Raw genomic sequence first — 11,585 nt, 5'->3', positions numbered from 1 at the left:
GACCCATGCGGAATCAAAGGCGAAGACGTGCGTCATGCAATATCTGTCTTTTCCCTTTTTCTGACTCTCAAGAAAGCTGTTTGGTTATGAATGTAAACATACCCCTACACCACTTAGCGCTGGATTTTGAATTACTACGAGTCTACCGTACATGCTAGAATCTAGACAGTGTAGACACGTAAGCAAACCGGATGGATTACTAATATTGGCCAGAGTTAGAGCAGTGTCCAAACACCCTCCCTAGCAGAGCGGTTCCAATGCAGGAAAAGAAAGTGCGTCCCTGAGGAATGAACGTCCAACCTTTGGATTGGAATCCAAATAATTTATCCGACAATTTTGCAAACGCAATGCACGGCTGTAAAGTAGACCGCACGTAAACACGTGCTTTTGGTGCGGCATACTGGTAAACCCTAACTAACCCTGGTTAGACTGAAAGATCGAGGAGAGACTTAACTATAAAGATAGGGTGCGGGGGATTGAGGGTTTTATCGTTCTCTGGAGGTGGGTTATCTATCCCCCTCTTTCTTTGCTGTTTCCCCCTTTCTCTGTTCATTTTCGCAGGGTTTCCGTAATGGCTTCTGCTGATGTTGAGTATCGATGCTTCGTCGGTGGGCTCGCATGGGCCACCGACGACCAATCCCTCGAGAGGGCTTTCAGTCCTTACGGCGAGATCCTGGAATCAAAGGTCCGTTTTAACGAGGCGTCAGAACTTTGCCCGATGCAGAGATCGGATCTATCCCGATGAATCGATTCGGCTTTGTTGATCTGTTTTGTGTTCTCTGATATCTGTGACTTTGTTCATCTGTATTCTGTTCCTGTTATCTCTGTTACTCTAATTGATCACCGGAAACGGTATGTGTCTCCGTCTTTTCAGAGGCGTAGATCGATCGATTTGGGTTCAGATCTTATGTTTCTCTTTTGTTGGTTTCATGTTTTTGTGTTTTGATTGCTTTGATCTTGTTCTGACGCGTCTTTTGTTTGTTTATGTACAGATCATCAATGACCGCGAGACTGGTAGATCGAGAGGGTTTGGTTTCGTCACCTTCCGTGATGAGCAGTCCATGAGGGACGCTATCGAAGGGATGAATGGGCAGAACCTCGACGGGAGAAACATTACGGTCAACCAGGCGCAGTCAAGGGGTAGTGGTGGCGGTGGCGGTGGCGGAGGATTCCGCAGCGGTGGAGGTGGAGGTGGAGGTGGCTATGGCGGTTATGGTCGCCGTGATGGTGGTGGTGGTGGTTACAACCGCAGTTTAGGCGGCCGTGATCGCGGGTACGGAGATCGTGGATCTCGCTACTCGAGGGGCGATGGGTCTTCTGACGGAAACTGGAGGAACTGATGTGCCGAATATGTTTACGTCTGGGTTTGGGTTGTTGTGTGTTCCTTGGGTTTCCGTAGATGTTTTTGGAGCTCTTAATGTTCTAGGTTCTTCAACGAGAGCTCCCGTTTTTGACCGCTGGTTCTTGTCCTTGTGTTACTCGTTGTTATGGTTGTTCTGATAAATCTTAGAAAAAAAGTAGAATAGAAAGTTATGGTTTCGGCGCAAATTTCCTTTTGTTTAATATCTTTTGTTAGTGGTGCATTGGTGCGATTCATATTATTTGGTTTCAAAAATATGAAACGCACAAGTGGATCTAATTTTTTCTATTAATTGGTGCGATTTTTTCTTTCCATCACAAAAAATATTATTACGTCTCGTAAGAAGGAAGTGGTATTGTTGAACTTTAATCGTATACGAGAAGAAAAGCAAGGCTTTGAGTCTGGGAGAAAGGGGTCGGTTACATGAGTGGATAAGTTGCTTAATGCGACAACACTCTGGATTGGAGCGTCGCCATGTGACCCCTCTGATCTGCCTTCTGTCGAAGGCTGCCTTCGATTCACATGGGAGGTTTTGCGCTTGGCGGTGTTCTCAAGTGGGTCTAAATTTTTTATTGTTCAATCCCCTTCAAAATTTTCTTTTTTGTTTTTTTATTTTTCTTATTGCAAAATGTTTGCACTTTCTTGAAACAATGTACTGATGTAGAGTCCTCGTTATATAGTATTATATATATATTTATGTAATATATTCAAAATATAAAAAATCAAAGAAGCGAATTGGTTTTGGTATTACCAAAGAAATCGGTTCAGTTTAACCAAACCAAGGATACCCTTACGTGTAGGCCGCATCAAGATTTTTCCTATAAAAATTTTATTATTAAATAAAGATAAATATTTTATAAATGTATATGAACGATCTTAGGGTATTCATATCCCTAGTTATTATTATAATCGATAATAATTATAAAAATTTTATAAATGCACGAGTATACTGTTGGAAGTGCGAACAGAAAGGCTGTAAACTCTGTTGGACTGACCGAAGCCGAACTCAGAATAAAGTGCGCATGTTTGTGTGAAGGAATGAGTGATCATGTAAACAGGGAGGGGGATGAGTGAGAGGTTGTGGGTAGGGGGCAATGACTGCATTCGGTCGTGTAATTTGTTAAGGGTAAATATGGTATTTTAAAAATTAAACCGAGTCAATACAAGGGAGGTCTATAAGATTGTTAGAAAATCTAGGGAGGCTTTACAATTTGCCTCGGAATGTCCCAATGACTAATAATAGCTCTCTGACTGGTGGATGAGAATTGACAATTTGAAAGGAGATTCCTTCTTAAAGAAAAAATGTGAAAGTGTTCTTTGTTTCTTTGGAAAAAATGGAAATGATTTCCTCCCTCCCAATTAAGTTGAACGGGGGTCCTAAACTTTTTCCTAGAGCTCAATGCTTCCACTGACTTGGACTATACTATGTTATCTTTGATGGGTTTGAGTTGGAAACCCAGATGCATCACATGAATCCATTAAAACTAATTAATGGCTTGCATTGCTCTTAAGTCTTAACCACGTTGGTTCGGTAAGCTTTCAATCTTGGGATCGGTCGGGTCCATCAACGTGGCTGAAGGTTGGGCTGCCTTTCCTAAAAGGCCCACAACCTTATGCTCAATTTCAAAGATAGGTTTATAAAACTTAGAGGAAAAACAGGTCCTTCATCTACATGGAGAATGAAATTTACATTGAGTGCTTGCGTTTGAAGCTGTTGTTGGATCTTAAGTTAAATGTTCACACGTGTTTTAACTTTCACGAAATTCACCTCACGGTAGACTAATTTGCTAATGGCATGGTCATGGATGTTTCTTGTCTTCTTTTGCCTCGTTCTTATTGTTTTCTAATCTTGAATTTCTGCCATGCACAGGATGTTTTCTAATCTTGAACTCGAACATGTTAATAATTCTGGTTGCTATTCCACACAAGACTCTTAGGCTCTATTTTCTTATCTATGTTCTTTTATTATCCAGATAAATAATAAAATAACTATTTTAGCTATAAAAAGGGAATGTTTTATCTCATTCAAGTGTTGACAATTTTTTCATCAAAAAGAAAAATTATCCATCTGTGAGAAAGGCATCACTTAGTAAGATAAATGATACCCATGGAAAATAATTTTTCCGTGAACTCAAATAATTTTGAAAAAAAAAAACATTAATATCTTTATCAATGAGAATCAAATCCCATTAACTATTTCTCCCTGAAAATCCCACCCCCCCTCCAAAAAAAAAAAGACCCTGAAGAGCCAAAGAGAAGTGGTATTATTTGGTCTAGCACCAACACTGCAGCTGTCTGTAAATGGAACCAAAGGACACCCACATACGGTGGGATGTGACTGTGAGATCGGTGTGAGGCACACTCAGAAGCCCCTCCCCACTCTCAATAACAGAAATATAGAAACATTGTGGGGTACTATTTTTGTCTTCCTAATTAATTTTACTGGAGCTAGTTAAAATTATTTAACTAGATTCAGTCGCCGATTACCCATTAGGGATTTATTCTCCAAAGCTCTCTCTCATGTCGCCGATCTCCATTTGAAACTAGATGCCATACTCTCTCACCACCACTCCCCCTCTCACTCAGATCTCCATTCTGAATATGACCACCGCACCACCACTCCAGTTTGAAGATTTTAATGAACAAATACTACAATCAGAAATTTTAGCAATTTCTATTGTTTTGAAATATTTGCAATTTACGTACTATAAATTTTTGCAACTTGAATCTGGAATTTATATTTTACATCCCCATTGATCATAAAACATTGCCACATAAAAGATTCTCGGTCATCTAATTTCCAGAAATAATCACACTAGTGGACATCTTGCTTTATATTTATTATGAACTCTTTTGTGATGGCTGAAACTTTGATTGAGCCTTTTTTTCCTGAAGTATATTTGGGCTTTCCAGTTTTTTCACCTAACAAAGCTTATAAGGCCATCTATATAATATCCATTTCACAAAGTAGAGGCCACTTGTAATAGCTCTCCCAAATTGGCAATATGGGAGTGTTCTTTTTTCAGATTTTGAGAGGGGGAAAGTTGGTCAATGAGATTTTGGTTCCCATTGATCAAGAATCACATGTTCTTTTTTCAGATTTATGTGGGGAAAAGAAAAAGTTTATTTTCCTGAGTACCACTTACCCGGATAAGTGGTACCCATCTCCTAGGTGGGTAAATAATTTTCCCACCTAGAGGAAAGTTGCCAACACTTGAATTCGACAAAAATGCCCCTTTTAATAATAGATTTTTATGGATAAAATGATCATTACCTTATTTACATGAAAAATAAAAGAACATGTTTCCCAGGAAAAACTTACACAGGTAACTGCATTTACCTAGATTGTTTTTTAGAAAATTGTTTCTTAAACAAAAACACAAAAACATGTTTTCATATTATTCTTCATATAATTTCTATATTACAAAATTGTTTTTGTTTTAAAAACCAGTATTATGTTGGTTTTAAAAACATGTGTTGTTTTTTTTATACAAAACCAACTTATTTTTCTCTTTGCAAACAAAAACAGAGTTCAATAAGATGTTTTTGTTTTTGTTTTTTTTTTTATGTGACGATTCCAAAAATAAATGAAAACAAAAACATTCATGTTGTAGTATGTCCCTAAATGGGCAAGGTATAATGCACATGAAGGTTCAAAACAGCCTGAACTATTTTTCTAAACAGCGAAAGCTTTCCCATTCCAAGGAAAGCTTACACCCTGTGCTCCATCACTCCAAATAGAAATTTGAAATGAAACGTATTTACAGAAGTCTGGGCTATGATTTGGAAACCATGTTTTGTTTTTCTCCATCCTTATTTATGGTACCGGTACCAGTGTTTTAAAAACCAGTCGAGAACTGGAACTGTTTTGACCACTGGTTTTTGGATAAATGGTTTGATCATCCGGTTCAAATGGATGATCCATTGTAATTTTAAAAAATTAAAAATTAATTAAAATAAAAAATGGCCAAAACATGGGTAATAATTTAATTGCCCGAGTCAAGGTTTTTAAAACTGAATCGAACAGCGAACTGGTTAGGGGTCCGGTTCTCAGGCGGTCGATCGGTCCAACCTTTCGTATTGATTGGATGGCCCGTTCTAATTAAAGAAAAATAAAAAAATTGGCCAAACCGTTGAACTGTTCGAACGGTTTAACCGCCCAGGTCAGCAATTGTCTGACCAAATAAACAGTTTTAAGGTAAAACGGAACCAATCACCTGACTAATTCCCAATTTTTCCGATCCAACAGTCCGGTCCGATCCGGTTTTAAAAACTATGGCTGAATCAATAAGATGCGGACCAAATCAACAGTTTTTCATAAGATTCCGATTAAAGGATGAAATAGAACTAGTTGACTAAACGGTTTCTAGGCCAAACGGTCCCACCGTCTTGATCAACAAGAGTTCAGAAACGACGAAGGTACTATGAGTGATCCTTGGAAGCAATGGGTCCAAAATCATAAACCTGGAACCAAAAAAGTGGCGAAAGTAAAATACTTTGAAAAGCAAGGCTCGGAGCCCACCATATTCAGTCCATTGATTTTAGTAAAGGGAAACATATTGTAGTTGGTTATTACTGGGGTGGACAAAAGCCAGTGGTCAGTGCTTCACACGACCCCACTGCCCATGGTGTAGAATTATTAACCTGCTTTTTCATAGAACTCAGCAACCTTCGTTGTGGCCTGGGGGAAGATATGCCTTAATGACTTTTCGAGGTTGCGACAAAATATCCGTGGCAATTTAGCCAGTTCATTTGCATATCTATTTGTGATACACAAGAATATTTTGGCCTTTTGGGTCTGGGCTGCCGTAACTCTCCACCATGGACCCCAATCACTTGTCAACTATGTCAAGTTTTGCTAATTGAAACTGAGCCTGGATGTAAATACTCTGACAGTAAAAAGCCCATTTGGCCCATTTCCTTAACCTCCCAAGTCCCAACCTTTTGGTGGCAGCAGGATTTGATTCCAAGTCATAATCTCTGTCGGTCTGAAGGTGGAGTCATGTGGTAATCTTTGTTGCACCTCTATTAGTGCATCTAATATGGGTTTAGTACATGGATAACTTGTTTTACGGATTTATCTTCACCTAGTCCTTCCTATGCATGCAGTAATATTTATTCAAATAAAGTCATATGAAAAAAGGGTCTTTTTAACAAATTCCAGTCAAGGATACGAAATGGTTACTTTACTCCAATTTTAGAGGAAAACAAAAAATCACTTGGTGAAACAAATCAATTGAGATCTCCTGCCTATAGAATCCTACCCACAAGACATTATGGTATACATTGGGAACATCTCTCCCTAAATAGTAACTTGTAAATAGGTGAGATGTGAAACACATTGATCCCAAATACCGAGTTGGGATTTTGGGAACAAGAGTAAACACAATTCCTAGCTCAAATCTTATTTATCAATACCGCTCTTTCATCAACTCTTCAAATTCCAAATGCAGCGATAAAAGTTTGTTGAATTAATGAAAAATTTTATTTATCTTGTAATTGATAGAGTACCAGAGAAAGTATACGATTGACATATTTGATTGGCCGCATGAAAATCACTTATTAGTCGAATGTATTTACACCCACCCCTCCTATATACATCATCACCCCCATGAATTAAGAATTTCCCCCTGACTTGAATTGTACGATCGCATTAGGAATTCTAAGAGTTCAAATCAAGTCCCCACAAGATTGGCCCCCCCATAGCATCCCACATCACATCCTCCCTGTGTATTGAAAACATCTTCCAATGTCATAATTTCTAGGATTATCATTGAGAGATGTTTCGGTTAGAATCGATGACCTAACTGATTATTTGGTTTAACTATTTCTCTCAATCAAACAGAACTGAACTACAGTTTAGAATCAAATTGACCCTAATTGAATTTAAGTCGGTTCGGTTTTAATAATTAATGAACAATTAATTGTTACTCTTTAATCTAGGTTTTAATAATTAATGTAGGCTTTAATGAACAATTGATACAACTATACTCATTTATTGAATAATTTAATGATTAATTATTAAAACAACTACACCCATTTTCCACAAATAATTAATGAATAAATAATTAGTATTGGTATTAATATATACTTTAGTTGTTTATAGTCCATGAACAATTTAATTAACTATTATTAATTAAAAGTTAGAACAGGCCTAATACACAATGGGGAATTGAGAATTGACCATTGGAAAAGATGATAATTATTAATTAATAAGTATAAATTATTAAATAAAATATTATATATTTAATAGACTTAATTAGATACAACCACTAGTTTGGTTTTTGGTTCAGTTTGGTTGAAAATCTCAACCAAATCGAATCGAAACTAAAAACTGGTTTTTTAAATAAACAAAAACTGAAACGAATCGACATCTGAATCAACCGAACCATACTAGCTTATTTTGTTTGGTTCAATTCGATTTTCAATTTATCATCTGAATTTGAACACCCTTGGCAGGACCCAAAACTTGATGCTAATGCTATAGACGTAGTGTAAAGAAATTGGTTAAGGAAATGAATGAAAATCTAAGAGTTTCTTTTTTTGTTTGAATCTCTTTTAACTTTCCACGCCTAGAGTCAAAGAGGGGCAAAGGCAATGAGTAAAAGGAAGCAAAATGGTCCCACTAAATGGATCTACACGACACATCTGGAATGTTGTGAGTATTGTAGCATCTCAAAGTGTTAATGGTCTACACTCCTAAAATCACAATCCATAGATGCAACATATTGGAGAATAGAGCTTTAGATTTGTCAACCATACTTGCTTATCTTGAAGCGGATTTGAAATTTGGTTTGATTAAACCCCACTTGCATCGGATTTAGATTCAGCTCACTCAATTAAGAACCAAGTATCATGGTATTAAAATATGTAAAACAATAAAACTTATACTATATAAAGTGAATACTTGCTTTGGATTTTGTATCTCATACAAAATTAAATCCAAATACCATATTTCATGTATCATTAATACTTATTTGAACATATGCATAACATTATATGTGGTCGTTTAGATATATGATTTTTATATGTGAAATATTAAATGTAATTTATATTATATATCATATATCTAATGTTTTAAAAACTGACCAGAGGCCAAACTATTGTTGCTTTTGGGTCGTAGGTCACTGGTTCAATTGTTTGAGTCGAATAAGTCAGATCATCCCATATGTATTTAAGGTATATATGTATGTATAAATATATATTTATCAATAAATAGTGTATAATTATGTTTTAGATATGTTATATTTAGTTTATGTTTTTTAATTCAATTTAATTTTTTATTTATAAAAATATTAAAAATAGCAATTTGAGGCCAAAAAAGGGATTTTTCACGAAAATAGCTAGGCAAGGCGCCTATGGTTCATTGGGATGCATAGATCTCGAAAAGTTGCCCAAAAGAAAAAATATCACCCCAGTTAGACATTGGAGTGCAAAGTTATGATCTCCAAAAGTTCGCATGCATTAAGTGTGCAACCTGCGACCCGATGATCACGTTGAACGGGTCAATTGTTGAATCGGTCAGACCGGATGGTTCTTGACCAAGTCAATGGTTTTTTACTGGACTTGACCTAGAATCCTTGTTGAATGACAGCTCGAGTGGTTGAATTGACTAGGTCAACGATGGGTTGAAAACAATGCATATATCATATAATATGTATACAATATTTATTTTATATGCTATATAATATAAAATTGTATATATAGTATTTATTTTAATTTTTATATTATATATAATATAAAATGTAACATTAAATTACATATGTATATATATATTTCAAAATATGCATAAATTGATTTAGGCTTGTGTTGGGATGTGCAGCTAGATGAATTAGGGTATATCTGAATCCAATCTGACACTGGTCATGGTAGATCTAATTGGATTTGATAGACTAGGATTTGAATTTGAATCCGATCGAGAAGTTGAATCTTAGGAATCCAATCCGATTTATTTTATTTAATAATTAATAAAGTATTAAAAGAAAATTAAAATATACCAATTTAAATAAAAAAAACAAAAAAATCCAAATATTTTTTAATTATTTTCATATATATATTATAACAAAATAAATAATATAATAATTACAAAAATACAATATAAATAAATAAATAACATGTATATATGTAATATATATTTGTATAAATACATATATCACATATAGAATCTTATCGCTTTGGATAGAAGGTCATCTGAATCCAATCCACAGATGCGATCGAAATAAGATCGGATCTCAAATCGGATCGAATCCATTTGCACCCCAGATGCCACTATTTTAGCTTTGAAGGACTCCGGTCTCCCGGGTTGGGTGAGAAGTGAGAACACAAAAAACTATGCCCAATTCGGAATTTCTGGGTCGGGTTGGTGATAGTGATCCATGTTCCCAAAGATATTTTTTTATTTTGTCGACGACATATGGCTGTTATAGTCATTACGCCACGAAGATATTTTTGAATTTCAACTACCTATCTATAAATATATTCTTTTTATCTTTCTTCGTAGCTTATCCAACACGTCAGCGTGGGACCATGCGGAATCAAAGCTGAAGTCTGAAGACGTTCGTCATGCAATATCTGTCTTTTCCTTTTCTGACTCTTAAGAAAGTGTTTGGTTCTCAATGTAAACTTACTCCTACACAACTTGGCGCTAGTTTTTGAATTATTACGAGTCTACGCTTACGCTACATCCTAGAGTCTAGACACGTAGGCAATAAGGCAAACCGGACGGATTACTAATACTGGTCAGAGATAGAGCAGTGTCCAAACACCCCCCAAGCAGAGCGGTTCCAACTTTGCAAACGCAATGCACGGCTGTGAAGTAGACCGCACGTAAACACGTGCTTTGGGTGCGGCATACCGGTAAACCCTAACTAACCCTGGTTAGACCGAAAGATAGAGGGGAAACTTAACTATAAAGGTAGGGTGTGGGGGGTTCAGGGTTTACTCGTGCTCTTGGAGGCGGGTTCTCTATCCCCCTCTTTCGATCCCTGTTCCGTCATCTCTTGCTATTTTCCCTTTTCTTGGTTCAATTTCGCAGGGTTTCTGCCATGGCTTCTGCTGAATTTGAGTATCGTTGCTTTGTCGGTGGGCTTGCATGGTCCACCGACGACCAATCCCTCGAGAGGGCTTTCAGTGCTTACGGCGAGATCCAGGAATCAAAGGTCCGTTTTAGCGAGGCTTCAGAACTTTGCCCGATGCAGAGATCGGATCAGATCCCGATGAATCGATTCGGCTTTGTTGATCTGTTTTGTGCTCTCTGATATCGGTGGCTATGTTCATCTGTATTCTGTTCCTGTTATCTCTGTTACTCTAATTGATCACCGGAAACGGTATGTGTCTCCGTCTTTCCAGAGGCGTAGATCGATCGGTTTGGGTTCAGATCTTATGTTTCTCTTTTGTTGATTTCATGTTTTTGTTTTGGTTAGGCTTGATCTTGTTCTGACGTGACCCCTTGTTTGATTATGTGCAGATCATCAGCGACCGCGAGACTGGTAGATCGAGAGGGTTTGGTTTCGTCACCTTCCGTGATGAGCAGTCCATGAGGGACGCTATCGAAGGGATGAACGGGCAGAACCTCGACGGTAGGAACATAACGGTCAACCAAGCGCAGTCAAGGTCTAGCGGTGGCGGCGGTGGATTCCGCAGCGGTGGAGGTGGAGGTGGCTATGGCGGTTATGGTCGCCGTGATGGTGGTGGTTACAACCGCAGTTTAGGCGGCCGTGATCGCGGGTACGGAGAGCGTGGATCTCGCTACTCGAGGGGTGATGGGTCTTCTGACGGAAACTGGAGGAATTGATGTGCCGAATATGTTTAGGTCTGGGCTTGGGTTGTTGTGTGGTACTTTGGTTTCCGTAGATGTTTTTGGAGCTCTTAATGTTCTAGGTTCTTCAACGGGAGCTCCCGTTTTTGACCGCTGGTTCTTGTCGTTATGTTACTCGTTGTTATGGTTGTTCTGATAAATCTTAGAAAAAAAAAGTAGAATAGAAAGTTGTATCGTTTCGTTCCAAAATTTCTTTCCGCTTAAACACTTCAGTTATTAGTGCGTTTCTTGTTATTTGGTTTCAGACGTTGGAAATGGTATTGAACTTTCGTTGTATACATAAGAAAAGTATGGCTTGGAGCCTGTTAGTCACTTAGTCCGACGTGTTTGCCCGGTCTCTCCTAAGTCGGGCTTGATACGCCTGCCGGCTTTTCTTTTAGTTGAAACAGCAAGGGTGATTAGATCGAA

The 11,585-nt window shown here is 37.6% G+C and overlaps 2 protein-coding genes across 2 annotated transcripts; both read left to right on the top strand.

The window, feature by feature from the left end:
* The first annotated feature begins 480 nt into the window (after positions 1–480).
* Positions 481–1,548, top strand: LOC104595682 (glycine-rich RNA-binding protein GRP1A-like). The gene is made up of 2 exons (XM_010256525.3): positions 481–685; positions 993–1,548. The coding sequence occupies exons 1-2, from the start codon at positions 572–574 to the stop codon at positions 1,338–1,340; spliced, it is 462 nt and encodes a 153-aa protein (XP_010254827.1). The 5' UTR covers positions 481–571; the 3' UTR covers positions 1,341–1,548.
* An 8,710-nt stretch (positions 1,549–10,258) lies between these two features.
* On the top strand, positions 10,259–11,366 carry LOC104595681 (glycine-rich RNA-binding protein 7-like). The gene is made up of 2 exons (XM_010256524.3): positions 10,259–10,518; positions 10,827–11,366. The coding sequence occupies exons 1-2, from the start codon at positions 10,405–10,407 to the stop codon at positions 11,151–11,153; spliced, it is 441 nt and encodes a 146-aa protein (XP_010254826.1). The 5' UTR covers positions 10,259–10,404; the 3' UTR covers positions 11,154–11,366.
* The last annotated feature ends 219 nt before the right edge of the window (positions 11,367–11,585 follow it).

This window comes from Nelumbo nucifera, chromosome 5, assembly GCF_055504915.1.
Source record: "Nelumbo nucifera cultivar China Antique chromosome 5, China Antique-T2T, whole genome shotgun sequence".
In the NCBI taxonomy this organism is placed as follows: Eukaryota; Viridiplantae; Streptophyta; class Magnoliopsida; order Proteales; family Nelumbonaceae; genus Nelumbo; species Nelumbo nucifera.
Note: the sequence above shows the minus strand (reverse complement) of the source record. Positions and strands in the feature narration are given on the sequence as shown.